The sequence below is a fragment of the Talpa occidentalis genome, unplaced genomic scaffold, assembly GCF_014898055.3.
Source record: "Talpa occidentalis isolate TD23 unplaced genomic scaffold, MPIMG_talOcc4v2.1 talOcc4.5, whole genome shotgun sequence".
Taxonomy (NCBI): domain Eukaryota; kingdom Metazoa; phylum Chordata; class Mammalia; order Eulipotyphla; family Talpidae; genus Talpa; species Talpa occidentalis.
Window position 1 is genome coordinate 122638373 of NW_023604861.1, and position 24029 is coordinate 122662401.

The window sequence follows — 24029 nt, forward strand, 5'->3', positions numbered from 1 at the left end:
CTTGGCCCTCATAAATGCTATTTTATATGATGAGGTTCTGATATGAACTCATCCTGGCTTCCTGCATTTCTACAACAAACCCTACTTGATGATAATGGGTTAAGCTTATAATTTATTGTTGATTTATTGGCTGGGTAGTTTATGTTGGTATATTTCTATAAGTGAAATCAGTTTAAAATATGTTTTTGTGTTTTCTCTTTCTCAGACTGGGTATCAAGGCTATGCCATCTTCTTAAGTGACAGGATTCTCATTTAAAAAAAAACAAAACTGTAAGTGACACAGGAATTGTCTAGCCCAAAAGTTTGAGAGAATTCAGTAGGGAAGTCATAAGTACTTAGGAGCTATTCTTTGATTATTTTAAAATAATATCACTAAATTACTGATCTCTTTAGGTTATTTACTCATTTGGATCACTTGAGGCCATGCTCATGTTTCTCAGAAAATCATCAGTATCTTTAAATTAATTTGTATAGAATTTTACATGATGTTTTTGTGTTACTAAAACCCCATTTTTATTTCTAATTTTATTTAGAATTCGCTACCATACTTGCCAAAGCTTAGGTCTGTGTAAACCTTCTTTCTCAAGTAGAAAATTTGCTTTATTGGTATTGCTGTTTTTCTATTTATAATTCATTAATTGTTTTCTCTATCACTCTTTTCCTGTCATATTAGTGAGGCTCTTTTTTGTGCATGTTTTTTATTTTCCTTCTTTCTAACACCTATGCATTAACTGCTTATTTTTTTCTTTCTCTTGTTTAATAATGAAAGCATTTGAGCCTCTAGTTTGTCTATGAAAAAAGTCTTTTTAATTTTGCAAACATTACAGAAGAAGAGAATCAATATTTATTGAATTTGAATATGTACCCAACTCTGTGCTAAGTATTTCACATCCTCCCTCAGCTGTAAAGCGGAAGGACTCCTGCTTAGCCAGGCCGTGGGCAACAATCTGTGAATAAAACCTCACCCCCCTTCGGGGTCTAGTTCCTGTGGCTGACGCCAGATGGTTTTGTCGCTTGATGCTCCCAACTGCCCTTCTGTTTTGTGATGTCCTTCCCACTTGACAAACAGGGAAACTGAGGCTTGGTGAAAAATGAAGTTACTAAACGACCAGGGTGAATGCAAGGTATTGCCCCTGCCTGTCTGCACTGACATCCCAGCTCAGCCCCCCGCCCCCTCCCTCCCTGAAGGGACAAGTCCACCACAGTGAAGAAGAGCTGGAGAGGAGGGAGGGGGGCTCAGAAAACCAAGCAAAGTTGTCTTTTGTCTTTGTTCCTGGTCCAAATACCCAGTAGCCTCCTCCCTCTTCTTTATCTGCCCCAAGTGGAGGATCTTGCGGGCCAGGAAGGGCAGGCAGCAGTGAGAGACCAAAGTGCCCCGTATTGTTTGCAACTAGAGAGTTGCCCGCCATGACCTGCTCCCCCATAGTTGAAACCCCTGAGAGAGTTGTGCTCTGCTTACTTGGGGGAGACCCCAGGTTCTTCCCGGCTCTGGGTACCCCAGAAGGTTGGGTTTGGTGCCTTCTTCCTGGCCCTCTGATTTGCAAAGGGCAGTGGAGGCAGTTCACCAAGGGAAGCACCCTCACAGGTGAGCTGGGTCCCAGTGTTTGCAGACAGAGGTGTCCGCCTATGTGCCCCTTTGCATCTCCACCAGGAAACTGTCACTTGACAAAGAGCCAGCAGTTTCTTAGGCCCAGGACTCTGTATTTTCATGGCTGTGCAGCAAATGAATCCATTTCCACTTTGCAGTTCTACTCTCTGGGGACTTATTTGTCACTGTGAAAAGAAATGACACAGGAGCAATTACCAAATCCTGCCACCGTGTACAATGTAAATCCAGGAAGAGCGACGTGGAGAAGCACGGAGGATAACCCTATGGGCTGCTGCTAGGGCACACCCGAGTCACCCCTGATCCCACAGAGTGTCTAGGGAGCCCCTCAAAATGCTCTCACCTCCCTGTGTCTACTGAGAGCTTCCCAAATTCTCTGCAAGACACTACAGCCTCCTCTGGTACCCCCTCTCTGTGGCTGCAGGCACATGTGGTTGCAGGGTGGGGAGTGACTGGATGCTGAGTAACAGCACCTGAGATTCCACAGTCAGCCCATGGGTTAGCCAGAGAATGGGCATAAATCTGAGTAATATCCTGCACAGCATGTGGCTGCACTTAAACCTGGAGCCCTGAAGGCCTAAGCTAACTTCTGAGAGATTTCACAAGGAAACCTTTATTATGTTTATAAAAATGTCCTGTATTAGATGTCTCCTTTTTATTAATTTTTTTTTTGATCATTAATGACCTCTTCATAAAACACTTACTAGGACAGGGATGACTGATCATTTGATGTAAGGATCTGGAGTCCTTATTTATTTTTTTAAAGATTTATTCATTCATGCATACAAGAACTGGGGTACAGGCCAGAGGTGTGGGGGTGAGAGGATTCACCAGAGACAGAGTGGGGAACAGAACAGGCAGACTGACTGAAATACACTGCTGAGGGGAGCAGGGGGCGAGACAGGAGAGGTCTGCTGCACCATATGGGTAGCTCCCTGTCCAGGGATGGAACTCATGCTGCAGTGTCTGGAACAGCTTCATAGGTTGCCCCTGGAGTCCTTATTTATATCTTCTCTCTGCGCCATTTGCTTGTGCATTGATGAGTTACATACACACCCTTGGACACTGGCTTTCCTGAGAGTGTGGAACTGGAAGCATGAGGGGAACTTTCCTAACTCAGATTTTAAGTGTCTATTAAGAATTAACTCGATCCCTCAAAGACAACATGAGCAGAGTTTTGGGTACCGTGGTGGGACAAAGAGGAATGAAACTGTTCTTCTCTTTCCTAAGGAGTTATCAAATGGCCCCCCTTACTTCATCCTGGAAGGCGTAAGCAGATTTGACATCCAACAAGGATTGGCAGGTAACTCAACCTTTTCCCTCCCTGTACCAGATCAAGCCAGTCACCCTCTAGGTAGGGAGGGGTGGAGGGTGGTGCCCCCTAGAGTTCTGCCCCAGCTCCTGAGGAGGCCAGACTGGCATCCTGTGCTGCCTCGGAAGGGCGGCTCACAGCACACCCTGCAGCCTGCTTTCGGTTCACGGCCAGTGTGCACAACCATCAGGGCTGAGCAATTAGGAAAGAAAGGGAGGGAATAGACACAGCTTTAGTCTGAGTAGAGAGAAGCATCAGCTGCTAGAAGACAGGAAGATGGGACATGGGGAATGGAGAGGTGAAGCCGTCACTGAGTTTCCGCAATGACCATGCTCGATGCCTGCAGAGTGAGCTCATTCATGCCTTGCAACAGCCCCCTTCTAGATGTGTGGAAACGAAGTGTCCAGGAAGTAAAATAATTTCCTTAAGATGACATATCAGCAAGTGACAGAGTTAGGTTTGAATCCACTTTGAATCCAGGGCTATTAGCCTCTTGTCACCCACCAGAACTCCAGAGGCCAAGTTTGTTGCTAAGAGGTGAGAGGTACAACAGGGAAGAGGAAGGTCTGCCTTGGAAGGAGGCCCCTGGGTGGCACTGGCTGCAGCCAAGCCCAGCCCCTGAGCAAGAAGTCTCAGAGTGGAGGGCAGGACTGGCTGTGAGGGTGAAGTGGACAAGAAGTAAGGAGACAGCAAAATAAGACAGCACCTCCTCTGAGAACAGACTTTAAGTTGTTCACTCACACATTGTGCTTGCTCTGGCCTTTCTGACAAATGAGAATCAGAAGGCAAGTTAGCTCGTCTGTTCTGCCAAAACCTGGCCAGGACTCTCTTGTCCCTGCTCAGCACCACCAGCATCACCACCCCCAGCACAGCCACCCTCACCACCATGATCACCATGATCACCATCATCATCACCACCCCCAACATGACCACTGCATCATTACCAGACCACCATCATACCATCATCACCACTCCCACCATCATCACCACCCCCACCCCCACCATCATCATGACCATCAGCTCCTTCTCTATCTTATTTGGAACTAGTCCCAGGGAATCCTTCCCCTCTCTCTCAGGTAGGGAAAAAAATGCATGCACTATTCAGAAGGAGGAATGCAGGCTTTGGGGGCAAAGACCTGTGAAATGCATGGGCTGGGGATTCGGGGAGTCTGACTGATCCCTGTGGCTCATCTACACTCAGGAGACTGCTGGTTCCTGGCCGCGCTGGGCGCCTTAACACAGAATCCACAGCACCTGCAGATGATCCTGATGGACCAAAGCTTTTCACACCAATACGCGGGGATTTTCCGTTTCCGGGTACGTGTGTGGTTGGGGCGCTCCTTCCATGGGGTTTTCTGTAGCACTGGGGGCAGGGTTGTGAATATTCTCTTGGCCTGGCAGCCGGAGCTGGAAGACGCACTTGTGTGTTATCTGGTGTCTCCAAAAAAGGGTTTGAGCCCAAGATCTGAAAGCACATAGGAAAGATGAGAATTAGAATGTTTCCAAGTAAACAGAAAGGAATGGCAGAGATAATTAGCAAAAGAGTTATTCAGAATTTGACACATCTTTGAGATTTGTCTGTGCCTCTTTGTGTGCCACAGCTGGCTGTGCTGATGAGTGCAGCTTTAGCGTAAGTTCCAGCATCTGGACGGACAAGAGCTCCTTCTTTGTTCTTTATTCTTTCTTCAAAAATGTCTTGGTAATTCTTACATACTTATTCTTTGATGAGAATTTTATTTTCATATATTTTTAAGATGAACTTTTGCCATTTTATTTTTTTAAGATTTATTTATGCATACAAGAACTGGGGTACAGGCCAGAGATGAGGGGAGTGAGAAGACCCACCAGAGACAGAGTGGGGAACAGAACAGGCAGACTGAAACACACTGCTGAGGGGATCAGCAGGCAAGTCAGGAGAGGTCTGCCTCACCATGTGGGTTGCTTCCTGGCCAGCCGGGGATCGAACTCATACTGCAGAGGCTGCAGATTGCTTCATAGTATGGTGCTTAACCCCTTGCATCACCAGGGAGGCCCTGATGAGAATTTTAAAGTTGTCTAATCTCACTAAAAAGAAAAGTGATATAAAAGCAGCATTAAATTTATATATTCACCTGGAAAAATTATATTTTTATTATTTTAATTATTCCTTTCCAGAAACATGGTATATGTTCCCATTAATTCAAAACTATTTTTTATATCCTTCAATAAAATGTTATAGTTATGTTTTCATATTGGTGTTCTACCCTTCTTGGTGGATATATTCTCAAATATTTAAAATTTTGTAGCTTATATGAATGAGATTTTCCCCCAATTTCTAACTAATTTTTAAAAGTTAATTAGATATGACTGAAAAGAAGAATGTGACTCTGTATCATTTGTTAAACTGTATATAGCCACTTTACTAAAAGTTCTTTATTAGTATTATTTTTTCTTTAGTGAAGTTTGCATTTTTTAGTTCTCTTATAACATTATCTTCAAATAAAGATAATTTTGTCTCCTTGATACCTGTAAAACTTATTTGCTCTTTTGCCTTGTCACATTGGTTAGAGTCTCATAATTTTGAGTAAGAGTAACAAGAGTAAAAGCCAGCCTTCTCTTGATTTTAGTAATATATTTTCCTGGCGTACTGTCCTTTGAATACACTGTTGGATTCAAATTGCTGAAGATTTTGTTAGAATGCTTGCATGTAAAGCATATGTAGAATTAGTTTCTGCTTGTTTATATTATTCTTATGTTTGTTTTGTACTAGCTTTTTAAAAATTAACCCATTAAGCTTTATCCCAGTAAGCTTTAACCCATTAAGCTCCTTTCATCTAAAATAATTTGAATAATGGTTGTTAATTATCTGTTCTTTGAAAGTCAAATAGACATTAGTTAAATCATATGGGATTACTTGCTTTTTAATTGTGACTTAAATCTTCCAATGTATTCAGTAGCTATCGATCTGCGTGGGTCTCATTTCTTCTGAAGTTAATTCTTGAAATTTATGTTTTGCCTGAAAAACTGTTTCATCTATAGTTCAAAATTTATTGCCAAAATATTTCTTATGTGATTCTCTGAAAATCCACTTAATTTCTTTTAATCTTGGGTAAAGTCTACTTTATCAATCCCAGCGCTATATTTTTATTCTTCCCTGTTTTCTTAATCCAGGTTTTCTTAACCCAACCAATCTATTGCTTTTTTAATAAATCAATTGGCTTTCATTATTCTTTCCTTTCTCTTTCATTTGTAGTGTTGTTTTCTATATATTACTTTCAATTTATTTTTATTAATTCCCATTTACTGTATCTTGGTTACTTTTATTATTTTTTATTTGATTTTGAAAGTGCATACACTAATATTCTTAGTCTTCTTTTAATGATAAGAAGCTTTCCAGGCTATAAATTTCCCTTAAGATCTTATCTGTATCCATAAAATTTTGATTTAAAATGTCTAACTTTTATTAATTTTTAAATAAGGTTTTTTTAGTTTTGGGTAATTTTAATAGGGGATGATCTTTCATTCTAGAGTTTTAGGTTTATTAAATTATGATAAGAGAATATAATTAATAAAATCTCCACATCTGAGGACATTGTTAATTTTTTTATGTCTAAATCCATGACAGTTTCTATAAATGCTTCATGAACATATGTGAAGCTATATATTATCCAATGGTCATGAGTTTTACATACATGAATATAAACATGAGTTTATGTATGTAAATATATGACTTTACATATATTTATATATTTTTATAGCAAGTTTTCTTTATATGTGACATTTGACTTGCAGATTGTATTATCAACCATGATATCTTTTATCTTGGCTTACTCCTTTGGTTGATTTGGCAAATTTTGAAAGAGTGTGAAATAAAGTTCCTCCTTAAAGTTATAATTTGGAAGGTTCATCTTATATTTTAAGTGGTTTGGCTTTACACTTTCCCTCCTACATCCTTTCATGCCCAGAGGTTTATGTTCTTTCTGTCTGGGTTTTAAAACAAAGTTTACACATGCTCTTCTTTGTTATATGTAATGCTTTGGCCTTGAGTTCTTCTTTATCTAATATTCCTACAGGTGCTCCAGTTACCTGTTATTTACCTTCCCCTGTTATATCTTTGTCCCTTCAGTAATCAATTTCATTTTCACAAGGATGATTCTTATAAAAAACATATTTACAGGGCCTCCCCGGTGGTGCAGCGGTTGAGCGCTGGGTTGCGAAGCTGCCTGCAGCCTCTGCAGCACAAGTTTGATCCCCGGCTGCCGGGAGAGGGTCCCACATGACACACAGACCTCTCCTGCTGCCCGCTGCTCCCCTCAGCAGTGTATTTCATCAGTCTGCCTGTTCTGCTCCCTGCTCTGGCTCTGGTAAATTCTCTCACCCACCCGCGCTTCTGACTGTACCCAGTGCTTGTATAAATCAATAAATAAATCTTAAAAAGAAAAACCAACATATTTACAGCTCATTGCTCACCATTGTTTCTTTCATTTTGGCTTTCCTCAAGATTTTTGTTCTAATTTCATCCCCATTAATTTCATCTTCATTGAATAGTTTCTTCAGATTACCTGAGTGTTTTTCATTTGCTTTTATTTTTTTTTAAAGATTTATTTATTTTATTTATACAAACACTGGGTACAGTCAGAAGCGTGGGAGGGTGAGAGAATTCACCAGAGCCAGAGCGGGGAGCAGAGCAGGCAGAAGGACAGAAGTACACTGCTGAGGGGAGCAGCGGGTGGCAGGAGAGGTCTGCGCGCCATGTGGGACCCTCCTCCGGGGTGGCCGGGGAGCAGCCGGGGATCGAACCGGCGCCGCAGAGGCTGCAGGCAGCTTCGCAACCCAGCGCTCAACCGCTGCGCCACCGGGGAGGCCCTTCATTTGCTTTTACTTAAAAAAATATGTTTTGGTTGGGTTTAGGATTCTTGGGCCATATCCCTTTCCCTAAGTGTCTGTAAATGTTATTCTATTTTCTCTAGCTTCTGATGTTGCAGGGAAAAACATCCAATGCTAATCTATTCTCTTGACTTTGTATGCAACATGTTCATTCAAACTGCATGCTTCTAAAAGCCTCTCTCTTTCCTCAGTGTTCAGAAATTTCTCTAGACTAAATCCAGATATATGCTTTTTAAAAATCACTCTTGCCTGGAATTGATTCTGAAGACCTGCCTGCTTTTTCTTCTCAGCTAAGTTTCCTTCTTACTTTTCTCTTTTCTCCCCTTCGCTTGTCCTGAAATCCAACTGTTTGTAAACTGGGTCTTCTAACAAATGCCAGGTGATATTGATGCTGCAGGTCCAAGGCACACTGAGATGTGAGCTAAAGGTCACAGGACTCAGCTGTGTCTGGACTTACCCACAGCTGCACGTTTTGACGGATTGACAGGTGGTAAAGGCATCCTGAGCCCAGGCTGGACATATTCTGCCTTTCTAGGTGGTAGAGAAAGTCTCACAATTCCCCAGAAAGAGCTGCAAAGAGCTGACCTCTGCATATCTCTTCTCACTGCTCTCAGCTCAGGCACTGCTGGCCAGAAAGGACCCAGTGCCCAGGCAACTTGTATGCTTTTCCTCAGAAGCCTGGGTATTGGCAAAACAGCACCAGCATGTTTTGAGACGAGTACAGACTTGATGCAGATGCCTTTTCACCCAAAGAAATAGAGACCTCATTCTTGACCATCAGGCAGGCTGTTTACATACTGTCTGGGAATTACCATCATATCAGCTGTTCCCTTTGTATGTGAAGAGCAAGTCTGCTCAGCATTACTGGCATGGAAAGATGGGAGCTCATATCTAAGGGGCAGCTCAACAGATGCTCATTCAAACCAGGATTCACTCCTTGATGGCCTGCTGGGTACCCGGCACTGTCCTAGGTGCTGAACAAAAAAATGCTACTCTCAAAACTGTAATCTTACTTTCACAGTCTCATCTGTACCCAATTACGAGCCCTACAGCACAGTTCTTACTCTTACCACCCTTTGACAGATGAGGAAACTGAGGTCAAAAATTAAGTATCTTACCCAATGCTTGTTGCTCAGCAAACTAAAGGCAAAACCAGGACCCAAGCACACTTCCACTGATGGGACAGTCCACTGCACTTTGCTATCCAATTAAACCAAAATCCAGATGGGCTTTCCTTCCAGTATTCCCTTCTAGGGGCTGGGATTAGCTTTCCTTGGTGCTTCAGATGTGTTTCATGCACTCCCTCCTAATGGCAGCCTCACTTGCCTGTGCGTCTTACTGCAACAGGGACACACATCCACAGCTGTGCCTGACCAGCTGCAGCACAAGGCTTGCTAATGACCACAAAAACATCATCTTTGCTTTGTCTCCTCTGACATCTCTGCATCAGTCTCATCTCTGCTTTGAAAGCGTGTCCTCAGCTGGATGCAACAGCCCAACATCTGGGACACCCAGCTGTGAAAAAGGCCATGTGGACGGCTTTCTGTCACTGCTGAGCAGATGATCGATGGCATCCACCCAGCTGTCCTCTGAGCCCAGCTGTCAGAGACTCATCTTTGCCCAGGCTCAGGCCGAAGCGCAAGTCCCACTGCTCACCCTGCACAGGGGATATAAGTGAAGAAACTCTAAAGCCTGGCTGTGTTAGGAATTTTCCTCATTTGGTGATGTCCCTGGGTGAACCATTAAGAGTTGAATGCTAAAGATTAAAACAGTCTGTTTTGGAGAGGAACATCTGGTTCATTTACGCTCTTAGCAGTCACAGCTCTAGCCAGCTTCATTTCTGCTGCTCTGAAAGCAAGGCCAGCTTTATATGAGGCCAGAGCGAGGTTGTAGCTGTCAGTCCTCCAGAGGAGGACTCACTTTCCAGCCTCCAGCCTTTGCCCATCCTGCCCCTGCCATCTGGATGTCTTCCCTAACTCCTTTCCACCTGTTTACCTCCTGCCTGTTCCCTCAGGCCTGCAGCTCTCAGGAGGCTCTCCTTGCCCCACTACCATTCTCCTGTATCATTCAGCATCTGTTCCCCTCCTGCCATTTTGTGAGCAGGATATACCTCATATTTGTCTGAAACTCACAAAGAACTTGCCAAAGAAAAGCCAGTATTAGTGCAAAGTTGAACCAGAGCCCAAGTCTCTTTTCTCCCTGACTGTATTTTTCTCAATTAACTTTGCCTGTGATGTATTTTCTCCATCTGCCAGTGGAAAGGACACACCTGTCCCCTGCCCATCTACAGGGCTAGGATTTTGTTCTGGATAGAATTCATTGCTGGTTGGCAGGCCATGGTGTGACGGTGGTGATAGTTTGGCATGGGCAGGGGTCAGGAGCTTCCACCTATTCCAATTCTACTAAGACACTCATCTCTCTTCCAGTTCTGGCAGTGTGGCAAGTGGGTGGAAGTGGTGGTTGATGATCGCCTGCCCATCGTGGACAGGAAGTACCTCTTTGTGCATCCACGCAGTGACAACCAAGAGTTTTGGCCCTGCCTTCTGGAGAAAGCCTATGCCAAGTAAGAATGGGCCTCTGTGCTCACTCTGCCTTCCCAGTCACTTGCCCTGACAAATGCCCCCTACTGGCCAGTCCTGGGACTCTCAGCAGCTCTGCTGAATGTAAATGATGACCCCAGGAGCATCAGAATTTTCACTACCTAGCCAAACATGTTCCATAAACAATCATTGTGTGCAAGACTATGTTGGGGTCATCAGGCAGGACCCAGAGACCCATAGGGGCGGGAAGGGCAGGGCTTGACAGAGCTGCATGCTGACAATGTTGTTAATTCAAGGCTGATCTAAGGGTCCAACTGAAGTATAATGTCATGGTCAATGTCTGATGAAAGGGCAGAGAAGGAAGAAAACTCTCCTGACTCTCTGATTCACAGGCTGTAAGAAAGAGGTGATGCTGAGAGAAATCTTGAAGGATGGGTAGAATGTCTGGGGGAAGAGAGGAGATTGATGGAGAAGTCATCCCCAACAATGTGAGTGATCCAAGCAAAGAGCTGCAGGCAAGCTCGGTCAAAGCGATGTCAGTCTGGGGCCTGACACAGCTGCTGAGAGATTACAGCTCCATGTGCAAACAGGGACAGGAGTTGCTCATCATGATGTGACTCAAACACCGTGATTCAGAAACTGCCTTTTGGTATTGACAAACTGAAGAATTTATGAACACCCCAATTCACAGGTTTCATTTAGACTCTTTAGGTTGGTTTTATACAACAGGTGTTTATCAAACATTCAAGCACAGGCCAGGCACTGTGCTTGGCACTGTTCTAGAGAGACTGGAACAAGCATCTATGTAAGAGCTAGAAAGCAATTCTAGCAAGACAGGACAGAAGATCATACCTTTAAGGAGGAAATGAACAAGAGAGAGTGTTCCAGAATCAGGTTTCCTAGACATTGTTCCTAATGAACCCCACATTTTACAAATGGGAAAGCCGGGGTTCCCAATTACAAAGAGATGGAGGTGTGAGTAGCTCACCAACCTGCTAAGTCATCAGTCACTTGACCAGAACTCTGATGCAGCCACCCCTGGGCCATGAGCAGTGGCGCTAACCCTCAGACTGCCAGTGTCCTCCTTTCTAGGGGTCACACCCTGAACAGCGAGGCATCTCAAGACCTCCATTTATATTCTTTGTTTTGAGCTGACTTTAAAAAATTAAAGTTGTTGCTTATTTCCAATGTCAGGAAGAGCTGTTGATTTGCATTTGAGAATGAAGCACAGATAACAGTTAAGGTTGTTGAGTCAATCCATATATTTGGGGAGGTTAATTCACTTCTAAGCTACGTATACAGATATTACCATTATCTTTCCAGTATGGATTCAGCCCTTATGACCTCAGGGTCTTGTATTTTTTTCCCCTTATGTAAAAGAGGGTAGCTTGGTAACTCACTTGGAGAATTAGAAAGCTTGCGGAATGAAATGATGACTTTGACCCCGTTTTGTTAACAGCTGACCTAAAGCAATCACTCAGCTTGAAAAGAAATGGGAAACTGGACCAAGAATTCACACTCAATCGCCTAAAGAAATCGAGTTTAGTAATGTTTCAAATTACTAAGCTATTTAAAAGCTTTTCCCTCCATCAAAGAAGGAAGTCATAGGATGTAGAAGCGAACTGAATAGAAGTGTAGCCTTCCAGAGCTGGAGAGGCTTCAGTCAGCTTTGAGCCTCCCTCCTATCTTTGAAAGATAAGGAAACTGAAGCCCTGAGGGGTGACATGACTTGCCCAAGATCACATGGGCACAGACAACAATTTGGCAGGAGAATTATTCTCCCTGGTCGTGTTCTTTCCTATCAACCCTTGATACTCTCAGTCCCATTGAAAAAGAAAGGACTTGTCTTTGTGCTTCTTTAGGACTCAGTTGTGGCCCATGGGCCCCACAGCATGAAGATGGAACCCCCCCTCCATCCGGGTGGGGACACCCTCTTCCCTCCAAGGGTATGCCCAGGGAGCACATGGACTCCAAATTTTCAAGTATCCTGTAACTGGGGAGTCTGAAAATGAATTGATCAAGTCAGTCAGGTGTTGGGAGTTGGGGAAAATCTGTGTTTGTGGTTCCCTTCCTGCCCCCAGAGGTGACAGTATAGAGAGGAGGCTGGGGACCAGATCTGGTAGCCCCATGTTGTCCCTCATGAATTGCTGCAGTTAGCAACTGCGGCATTTCAGCAGTCTTTCTGGCTCTGATTTAGACATCCTAATTCTTCCCTCTTTCATATCACTGTTGGACAGATAGATGTTTCCCCCAAATGAGATTGAAGCAGAGGGATGAGAATGAGGCTCTCTCAGAATTTCTGGGTTCAGGTGACAAGGCGTAGTGACAGGTGTGGCGAACACAGTTCTATCTTTCCTTCCCTTTCTATTCCCTGTCAGCAAAGGAGGCTAAGAATAGTTGCCATGTTCCCGAAGCATCAGCAGGATTCGTGAGCTTCTGTTTGTAAAGCAGAGAGATAGCTCCTTGTCAAAACACCCAGCTGCCACTGTGATGGGCTTTGTGGGTGCTGCAGAGGCGGTGAGGGGAGGCTGCAGGAGACCCTAGAGGGGCTTCTGCTGGCCATGGTCCTTCCCCACTGCACAGGTGTCTCTGGGGTGACCACAGAATGGTGTGGACACACGATGTCAGATGAACCCTATAGACACAGAGGGGTTGGGCCTGACAAGATGGTGCAGGAACCAACAGCTGCTTCTCTGGAGTGGTTCGGGTGCAGCTCTCTCTGAAGTCAGGCCGACCCTGAGTCCATCTCCAGGAAGGGCTGTTGTTGCGTCGGACAACACCACACTGACAAATGGGAGTCGTGGAGCAGGCTACACAATGCAGGATGCTGCTGAAGAGCAAGATCCTGGCCCTTTTATTGACACATGTAATTGATTGTAAGGAGATTAATGAGATTAAAGAAAGGGGAAGGGTGTAGAAGATTAGGGATTGTGAGTCTGCCCTCCAGGCACTTCTAATCTACTTGATGCTACACCCTAATCCCCAGCCATGGTTCTAATCTTATCAACAAGGCTCTCCACTGATCATCTTCTGGGGTCCCTTGTCATACATTGGTCCTCGGCCCCCCGGGCATTCCCGGTCATACGTTGTGATGTATAAGTCGGGAGTATATGTTATGCATCGGTCCTCAGCCCCCCGGGCGTTCTGGACATACCTTGTGATGCATAACCTTCCCAGTGTGATCCAGCTTTGTGCTCTTGTTTGATCTGAAGGGCTTAAGGGTTTGGGCTCCTGTTCCTAACTGGTCGGGCCACTTTGACCTTGTTTAGGTGACAAAATGGCAGCCAAATAGTCTGCCTAGGAGTAGCAGACCCACAGGCTGTCCAGTGAAGGTCATGCTGAAGGTTCCAGAACCCCAGTCTTTGTGGCTCTCTAGTACCTTCAACAAAGCTCTTAATTTGGGACCAGGTGCCAGATGGCATGTGGGAAATCAAACAAGTCAGGCATTCAGGCTGAACTGGGCATGATCATGATCAAAGGAAGGTTCTGTGTTTGACTGAGCAAACTCTCTTATCTAGAGATAAGCATATAGAACTGGCAGCATTCCTGGGCCATAGAGGGGAGATAGGAAGATAAGACTCAACACCAGTTCTATAACCAGTCTCTGCTGGAGAGAGAGCTCAGTCTCTGCTGGTTCTGTGAAATGGCTCTTTGTTCTGTAAACCCTTAGCTTTCATTACTAAAAGTCTCCAGAGCCACTCATGGGGTGTGCTCCTGGGGGTGTCCTGCTACAGTGTCTGCTTGAAACATATTTGTTGAAGGGAATTTATATGAATTCTGGGTGAGCCCCAGAGGCGATAATGACAGAGGTGGAGATACAGTGAGAGAGGAGCATCTGAGGAGAACGCTACCCTCCCCCCTGAGCCGACTCAATCAGTCTCACTGTTTCCAGGACCAAGGACCCCACAAGAACTTGTTCAATGATGCACACCCCATTAGCAGTAGCCCCAGAGATGGACCAGGCTCCAGGCCCCCATGTGGTTTTGCATTACGAGAGAAAGCCACGAGAGGGGATCCCCACTGCACGCCCCCTAGCTGTGAAGGGACTGGCCTCCACTTGCCCACCAGGGACGGGGGAGCTCAGGCCCCTAGTGAGGAGCCCCAGTGAGAGGGCAGGATAAGGGTAGCTCCTACTGCGTGGCTCTGACAACAGCAAGCAGCGCAGGATCTCCCGTCAGCCTGGCCTCAGCCCCCTGTTTACTTCCCAGTTCACCCCACTGATAGGAACTTGAGTTCTCAGAACAAAGGATTTGTCTGGCTCCTGCCTCAGTGGTTCTCTCTATGACTGATCCATCCACCCTCTTACCTGAGGACGGCACTGAGCCCAATACAGGTCCTGCTCCACTGTGCTCTTCCAGCTCTGGGGAGCCTCCCCAATTTGATTCCTTGTGCCTGGAATGCCAGCCCACTCTCCTTACCCGTATAACACTCAACCACAGCTGTACCCCTCTCAGAAGCCTCCCCTAGGTTTCTAGACTCAGAACTAGGCTGGGTTCAGAGGTTTTCTCTGTTCCAAGATGATCCATGTGCTCTCACAGTGTTACAGGGCAGGGAGAGGGGCAGCCCAAACCCCGCAAACCTGCTTATTCTATATAGGGTTCTGCCATCCGCCGCATCAACATAAAACATGAGACTTTAATGGGAAGGAACTTTAATACAATTAGGAAACAATACAGGAAAGGCAAAGAATCTAGTTTCTAAATGAAGCACCCAAAGTTACCCGTCCCCTCGTGCGTAAAAGTCCATCCATATGGGATTGGCCCAGAGCAAGGCCCCAAAGCCTGCCACAAGTCTAAAGCATCTTCCAGTGGGGACCCACAGAAAAGGGCCAGAAGCAACCAGACAAGCCCGGAAGGAAAAGAGCAAAATCAACATCAAGATAAAAGCTGCCATGGTCACCTCCCCACGGGTCTCACCCGCATCTGTGTCACCCCGTCCACGACCAAAAGACAAGCGCAGTTTCTTCACGTGTTTCTAGGCTCCATGCGCCTCCTCCAGGTCTCCTTCTGGCTCCATCCTACTTCCTTCCTTCCTCAGTCTCCTCTGCATCTTCTTCTTTCCCTGCTCAGCTCCACCATCCCTTGGGTGGGGCAGGGAACCTCCCCCTTTCCTGGGGACCACCCTGTTACAATCACAAATAGACACCGGGGGAAGGCAAAGAAAACCAGTATGTCATGATTTATAACCTCCTTCTAAGAAGACAGTGTCCCAGGGGCTGAGTGCTGTCACCAAGGGGCAGACTACTTGGGGGAACTCTGGGAGCAGCAAGCACAACCTCTAAGGCACTTATCTATGTGCTGTGAAGTGGAGAATGTCACCAGGCAGGTGCTGTAACATGCCCATTCCCCAGAGGGGCGAGGGGAAACTTGGAAAAGCCCAGTATCTTACTCAAAGATTGAGAGGTCATGAAAGAAAAGCCAGGAGTTGGACCCAAGCACTTTGGCTCTGGCTGGAGCCTGTCTGCCTCCTTAGTAAGTGACTGGGGATACTTAGGCGCGGGGAGAGTTGGGAGGAAGGTAAAATGGGGCAGTAAGGACAGACTTTCTTTGGGGTCAGCTGTCCAGATGCAAAAGCCTTGATGGCAGGGTGTGAAGTGGCAATTTAAGTGCTTTGTTTTTGGGAGGTGCCATGTAAGATTTATCCTCACCTATGTTACCCCCAGTAAGGCTGCTTTACCTTGCTGATCACTCTGGGGTGAGAGGTGAGAAGGGGATTGAGAATCCTGGATTAGGGTTTGCTGGTAGCCGCAGCAGTCCTGTCCACAATGACTTCCTTGCAGAGAGCAATGGGTCTCCCTCATCTTTAAACGCTCGCTACCTAGCACGGTGCCCTGCATGCTGGATGTAGTTACCACTATTGCTAAACTGAACAAGAAATAGTGGGGACTCATTATAAAACCTAATCTTTATTTTTTAAATTTAGTTATATACAGTTTACATTATTCTTTTTTTTTAAAAAAAGATTTATTTATTTATTTATGCAAGCACTGGGTACAGTCAGAAGCGCGGGAGGGTGAGAGAATTCACCAGAGCCAGAGCGGGGAGCAGAGCAGGCAGAAGGACCAAAGTACACTGCTGAGGGGAGCAGCGGGCGGCAGGAGAGGTCTGTGTGCCATGTGGGACCCTCGCCCAGCAGCCGTGGATCGAACCGGCGCTGCAGAGGCTGCGGGAAGCTTCGCAGCCCAGCGCTCAACCGCTGCGCCACTAGGGAGGCCCTATGGTTCATTTTTTTTTTTTTTTTTTACAGTTTTGGCTTTCTTTTCTCAGGTGCCGTCCCCATAGAATTCCCACCACCCATTCACCTGTGCACCGTCACCGTAGTCCCTTGTGCTCTTCCCACCCTCATTTTGATCCCTCTCCCTCCCCCTCCCCTGCAGAATATCTCTGATTTATAATTGTCTGTTTATTTTTTTTTGTGGTTTTATTATTATTTTTCCCTGATCCCTTATTTGGTTCCCCTCTATTCCTCCTATAAGTGAAGCCATCTGATATTTTTCTTTCTCTTTTTGAATTATTTCACTGAGCTCCATCCATATTGCTATGAATGGCATTAGTTTATCTTTTTGATTGCCGAGTAGTATTCCATGGTGTATAAGTACCACATCTTCTTGATCCAGCCATCTATTTTTGGGCATTTGGGTTGTTTCCAAATCTTACCTATTATAAATAGTGCTGCAATCAGCATAGGGGTGCAGAATAACTAACATTTATGAAGGGCTTGCCATGTGCAACCACAATGCTATGCCCAGGTAATGTGTCCAAGGTCATGCAGCTAAGTGTGTGGCGAGGCTGGGATTTGCCCCCTGGTCTGTAGCTCCAACACCTGCATGCCTGACCTCAACACAATGCTGCCACTTGAGGGCTGCCCCCGGGGTGGAAGGCAGTAATGGTGGCACATCAGTACATTGCTAGACTCTTCATCTAGGAGAAAGGAAAGTGGGTGGGCAAGATCCAGGGTGATCAGGCAGTCCTTCACCCGGGAACATCCAGAGGTCAAGTGAGCCACCTCACCTCCCTCCCGAGAGTATCCCACTGAAGGCTCCATGAGGGTTGATCTGACGTCCCCCTCCAGGTACCGTGGATCCTATGTCAACCTGAACTACGGCTACCTTGCCGATGCCCTGGTGGACCTCACGGGAGGCGTGGTCACCAGCTTCGACCTGCACTCATCCCCTGCTGACCTGGTGATGATGGTGAAGATCGCGGCCAAGGCAGGCTCCCTGATCACCTGCGCCACCCCCGCAGGGGTGAGTAGTCTGGGACTTTCTTTGTGCTCTCATCTTTCACCCAGGAATGCTCAGCCAGCCGCCCATCTGGCAGCCAGTGCGGGACTGAGCGCACCGGTGCTGTGCTCACCCAGCTAGCCTCCTTTAATGCCTACGACAGCCCTCCTTTTGCAGAAGCCTGCAGAACCCACTTATAGAAGAGGAAATGGACTCAGAGAAGCTACATAAAATGCTCAGCATCACGCAGTCAGGGAGTCACATGCTGCTGCCTCATGCCAAACAAAGCCTTTGCCTGGCACTTCCCCATGAGCCAGAGCGGTGAGCCCACTGAGTGAAAGAGCAGCCCCCGAGGGCGTAAGGTCGCGTTTGGGAAAGGCTGGGCCACCCTCCAAGTTATGGGTCTCTCCTGAGACAGCTAGGCCCCCATCCCTGGGCATGTTTCCTCTGCTTTTTAAACACATGGGCTGTGAGTCACAAGCCCCAAACCAAGATGTATTTAAACTTCAATTACTCAGAGCATGGGGGGCAGGTATCCTTGACTCCTACAAAAAGCCCAGTAGACATATATCTTGTGGTATCTCATTAGTGATGACTAATTGGAGGGGCAAAAATCCTGGGCCCCTGGACTCAGTGTGGTTCTATCAGTAATGGGGTAATCTCCTGAGGTATGAAGTACTTGGGGCCTCAGCTACCCAGCAACCCTCAAACTCTACCTCTCTAGAAAAGATGCCAGGAGCATATGTCATTCCACTCTACGAGTCAGCAGGACAGTTTTGATCCAGCCGCAGCTCAGCTGCTCATGCAATTGTGGAATCGTGCAGGTTTAATATTTGGTCTACTTTTCAACTTTGTAGCCTACGGGTAAGGCCACGGAACTGGAGAACGGCCTGGTCAGTCAGCATGCCTACACGGTGACTGGAGCTGAGCAGGTAATCTCCCCTGGATTGTGCCCCCCCCAACCCTCAGCTTGCTCCTTTAAGCAGGAATCATAAGCACATGCTTTCAGCAAACCCCACATCGTGAAACAAATATCCATTCACTCCTGCCCCCATGGTCAAGTCCGTCATGGACATCCTCATTCTTCTTTTCATCTAGAAGTTCTGGTACCCAATATCCTCATCCCCCAGGCCACCCCCCCGACCTGACCCCAAGATCTTGCTATCCTCAAACTGATCTCAAACAGGCGGAGTATCTAACTAAGCTAGAGGCTAAGCAATGCCCCCTCCCAAAAAGAAATAGACAACCTGACTGTCTCTGGTTAAAGTTTTACCCTAAAAGGGTTTTATTTGTTCCATGCAACTCTCTCTCTCTCTCTCTCTCTCTCTCTCAAGTAAGCAGGTGATTCTAGAGATGGTAGGTGTCACTCCATCCACAACATGTGCCTGTGAGACCTCATTCCCACTTAGGGGATGAGGAAGAGGCCAGTGGACACTCATGCACCAGATAGAAGGCATGAATTGGAAAGGCAGTCACTGTTTCCTCTCACATCCCATTAGTCTGAAATTAATCACGTGGCTACACCAAGACCCAAGGGAGTCTGAGAAACATGCTGTTTAGCTGGGCCGCCATATGCCCAGTGAAACTTGATTCTTGTGGAAAAAGGGAGGTTGGGTTTTAGGGGACAGCCTTCCCCCTGAGGCAAGAATTGATTCTGGGTGGACAAAAATGTCCGTAATTACTGTGTGTGGTATATCTGGTCAAGAAAACACCACCAGAAGCCAGCCTCCTGGAGTTATAAATGAGCAGCTGAGGCCTGGGAGGGGAGTCGTCCAAGGTCACACAGCTACTGAAGGGGCTGGGCTTAGACCCCATGACTCCTCTGTCCCCGTCTGTAATGACCATGTCGGTGTGTGGAGACAGCGCTTCCTGGTCTGGGGATGATCTCGCTCCAGCTTCTCCCAACTCCACCTTTCCCAGCACTCTTGAGGTCTAGTAATGGAGCCTCAGAGACAGTGATCCAAACACCAAGGTGTTTTTCACAGGTATTTATGGGCCCAGGAACGAGGTGTCAGGTTCTGTCTCTGGTATGCTTTCTCATATCTGCCTCCTCTGTCGCTGGAGCCATCTGTCTCTCTTGTCCACTCCCCTTAAGCCAGTTGCTCCATTGTCTTGTGTTCTGGTGCGTGTTCTAATCGCAGAGCAGACACAGTATCTGCTGTCTCCCGCCTGTCTCCCTAAGGAAATCAGTAACAAAATGCCTTCCCTGCCCACCACCTGGGAGGGAGTAAGTGCCCAATGCCCACGTGTAGAGTCATGGGTGAGTGCACTGGCATCAGTGGATGAACGTGTGTCCTTGGCCTGCGATGATGTCACAGTGCTCCACTGTCATAGCACATGTGTGAGGAGCTGCAGAGCTTTCCCCCAGGCAAGAAAGAGGCTGCCCTAAGAAGTCCAGGTCAGAAGCAGCCCTAGATATAAGCCCTTCCTTGGAATTCCCAGTGGGAACAGCCAAGACGGTCATCACCCCTGGCCACCTGTGACTGCTATGCTCCCCACAGCCACCCTGTCCCAGATGTGGACAAATCCAAGCTAGGGGCAGCAAGTCATTTATCTCACGTGCCAGTGAATCGATTGGCAATGCTGCCTGAGAGACTGTGCTGGCCCTGCCTCCAGGATTGGGGAAGGAGCACTGTGACGATGAATGGCATCTGTGCAGGGAATGGGATGCAGAGCAGTGCTGCATCGTGTCTGCTGTCCGCACAGGCCTTGTTATTGTGCTAATGTCCATTGTGATCCTCCACTTACACACTGGGCAGCTTCATGTTACATATATGCATTGAGACAGTCTTTGTTTTTCCTCTGAACACGGGGGAGGAGGAACTTGTGTCTCCAGAGGTCCCGATGGCCATGAATGTGAGTCCCCATGGAGGCTGGATGTTGGGATGGCAGTGACTGCTGGGCATCGAGTGGCCATGTAAACACCTGGATCAAGGTGATGGAGGGGAATTCAGGACTCCAAGCGGGGGCATAGTGGACTCGGGCCCCTGGTCATCCTGCTCTTAGCCTGAGTGTTTGTGCCCCCATAGCACATGCTAAGCCTCTTGCGGGAGGCGATCCAGACTGCATACATCTGGTCTGTCCTCCCGTTCCTGCCATCTGGCTGTGGCTAACACTTGCCTGCATGTGCTCCAAGGAGTACCAGCCCAAGAGGGCCCCCAAATACCTTCAGAAACTGCTGCTCACCTTATTCCCTGCTGTAGATTTCCAGTGGACATTAACATTTTAAAGGCTCTGGAAGAGGCTTGATGAACCATACATGTACAGCACGGTTTTAATCTACCTTTAGCCATGAAACATTTTTTCTAGGACTAACTATGATATTAGCATTTGTAAAACATCTTTGAGGAAATGCTATCTGAGGATAGAGAACCTGAATCACCTCTGCCTGGTAATAGCCTTTCAGAGAGCTGACTGGAGCCAGTGGTACAGTCAGTAACCAGGATGGTGAAGCAACTGAGCCAGATGTGACTATTCCCAGATGTAGTGGGCTCTTAGCCTGGAAATGTGACCCCTGAGCCGCTTGACTGAGGTCCATGCGATCACCAATAGGACACAGTCATAAAGGAGTGACATAGTCAGATAAGGGTCCAAGAACCTGACTTAGTTAAAGATTCCTCCTCCAGAGAGAGAAGGCTATAACTCTGGCGACACATGCGAAGATTAAACCAGCCCGTAAATGTAGTGTGCTTTTTAATCTGCTCATCCTCCCTGCAGGCGGGACACAGACAGGAAGATAAATGAAATTGGCATTTTTTATTATGCACCTAGCTTGGCCGGTGACTCCCCTGGGCAGGGGGTGAGTGTTTATCTGCATGCCTCATTTAGCTCTGCTTTCAGCTCCTTCCAATCCCTGGCCACTCTCCTCTCCCTGTGACCAGCTGAGCCCCTGATGCTCCCTTAGGCTCTGAGAGTGGCTCATTAAGCTCTTTGGGCCACTAGGCAACCATTTCTCAAGCCCCCCACCTGCCTGGGGGCTCTGTCAGGTACTGATGGTTAATAATGCATTGTGCACAAGGTCTGGAGCATCTGGACACAGGACACAGAGGGCAGGGAAAGTGTGTTTGTGCCTGGAGCCCCTGGCCCCCTGTCACTACAAGCCAGAACACCTTGCACTGAAGCAGGCAGGGCAAAGCCACTGAAAGAACTTTATCCTCACCAAGCTCTTTGACCCTGTCAGATTGCATGGCTTCTTTATGACCAGGTCCTATTGTTGATGAATGGACCTTGGCCAACTGGGCCGGCAGTTGAATTCAAGGTCAGGGTCATATCTCTATCTGAGAAAGGACTGGGCCCTGGAGCAGCTGTATCTTTGATCCACTCACAATCCCAAAATGGAGAGCTTGGATTTTGGAGACTGATTGTGTCTGGGGTCAGAATGCTGTCATTGCCACTTGCTCTGTGACCTTGAAAAAGTTCCTTAACCTCTCTGATGCTCAGTTTCTTCCTCTGCATCATGACAGCGGTTACATGAGCCTCTACCTAGGAGGTTAGGTATGTTGGGCACCCAGCTAGTGCCTGCTCTTAGCCCTCTCTCCACACACAAGTTCTTTTCCACATGGTGCTGTTCCACTCTGGACTTTCGCGGCCTCCTCTGACCTAGAATCATTGAAAAGTTCACCCCTTCCCTTACCCCTCCCGGCCTCTCTCTCCTCAGACAGCATTAGCACAGATCAATATCACAGCTACAGCTCAATCATGCTGTAATTCCTCTCACCAGACTTGGGACTTCGGGGCTTAGGAGTTTAAGTTCAAAGGGTTATGTTTCTTTTGTTATAACTTTACAGCAGGCCTGCTCTCTGGCATCAGTGGCCAGAGGAGCAAATGCAACCTCTGTATCTGGGAGTGAGAGATGATGAGCTCCCCAATAAAGGAGGAAAGTTCAGGCCATCCCGGCATCAGGCTCGCAAGAAAGGCAGGGCCACAGGCGCCACGTACAGCCTGGCTTGCAGGAGGAGGAGGGCCGTCTCTGACATCACCACCGCCAGGCCGTCCTGGGCTCTTGTCACCTGGCTCAGAAAAATGCCGTGGAGCCCATGGCACAGCCCCAACAGCCCCGGGCAGGAAAGCAGCTATGTCCCTGGAATGGAGGTGCCAGCTATGCTGGGCCCCAAGGAGGCCGGGGACCCATCAAGAGCTCCCCTCTGCTAGCCGCAGCAACATCCCACACCATTTATCTGCTATTAAATCTCCGCTCATCCGGTTCTCGGAGGCAGTGGTACGGAATGATGAAGTCACACCTGCCCTGCGAGGCGCTGAGCAGAAAGGGGGCCATTTTCTCCTCTCCTTCATTCCATTTCCATGCAGGCGGCAGCGACATTGATTTTTTTTTTTCTTTCAATGTTTTTTTTCTGGCTGCAGCCAAATGAGGTCAGAAGTTAAATTAGTCCTTGGAGGTAAGAGGCAGCTGCATTCATATCCCCTCTCTCTGCTGACTTGCTGGAGAGCGCTGACAGGTCCCTTTTCTCTTCTTTACAGATTCAGTACAGGAGGGGCTGGGAAGATCTGATCCGCCTATGGAACCCCTGGGGCAAAACTGAGTGGAAAGGCTCCTGGAGAGATGGGTATGGCTTCTGAAACTTCTCTCTGTCCTCCACAGAGACCCCATGTGCAGAGTGCTCCCTGCCCCAGGGGGTGACCTCTGTCTCCCCTGTTGTGGGTTTCATTGCAAGTCTGTCCAGTTCACACCTATGTGTGGCTGTTGGTTCATCTCCCATTTCTATGATGCTGTCCAGCAGCATCCATTAGACACCTGCTGTGTACTCTTTGTACTAAGTGCATGGTGTTAGGTGGGTGCTGTGAGATACAAGCAGATGGCAAGGCCCAGTGCCTGTCCTCCAGAAGGTTATAGTCCAGAGCTGTGAGCCCACATATGCAGAATTAGCAAAATAATAATGATAATAATAACAGGCAGTACAGGAGCCAAATTCTACTTAGCAGAGAGAGATGGGGAGAAGGAACCTCATCCCATAAAGGGAATCTATGGGAACTTTCTGATCCTGAGAAACTTTCTCATCCATGGCGTTATTTTGGGGGGTGTTGGGAGAACTGAGGCAAAGATCTGTAAGATCTTTTCATGCAGTCCTCCAGGGTCATCCGTCCTGCCCACGGAGGTGGACTCCCGGTGTCACCAGTACCTAGGCTGGCTCCTCCTCACAGTAGGTCTTAGATGTTCCTGTTGGTCCCCTGAACGGCTGGCCCCAGAAGTGTAGCTAGTGGTTCCCAGGGAACTGGGTTGGCATTTCCCAGCTGCCAGACTGATCCCTGGTTCTCTGCTCCTTGCTGACTGAGACTGGGATGCAGTCCTGAGAAGGACAGAGGACAGTGATAGGTGACTCGCTGCTCAGCAGCCAATCCCTTTGCCTGTCTCTGCGTACCTGTATGGACACATGGAAAGTGTCGAGAGACCAGGCCTGGCCACAGCCGCACCATGGAGGCAAGAGCCAAGAGAACATGGCCCGAAAGGAGATGCAAAGCAGTGAG

At 47.3% G+C, this 24029-nt stretch overlaps 1 protein-coding gene across 1 annotated transcript in view; it reads left to right on the top strand.

The window, feature by feature from the left end:
• CAPN13 (calpain 13) overlaps nucleotides 1–24029 on the top strand; it is an 80125-nt gene that overhangs the window by 22520 nt on the left and 33576 nt on the right. Inside the window, exons 3-8 of the mRNA XM_037528272.2 lie at nucleotides 2837–2909; nucleotides 4120–4235; nucleotides 10211–10347; nucleotides 17396–17570; nucleotides 18404–18478; nucleotides 23025–23110. Of these exons, the coding sequence (XP_037384169.1) occupies nucleotides 2837–2909; nucleotides 4120–4235; nucleotides 10211–10347; nucleotides 17396–17570; nucleotides 18404–18478; nucleotides 23025–23110 (662 nt within the window). The remainder of the gene's footprint in view (nucleotides 1–2836; nucleotides 2910–4119; nucleotides 4236–10210; nucleotides 10348–17395; nucleotides 17571–18403; nucleotides 18479–23024; nucleotides 23111–24029) is intronic.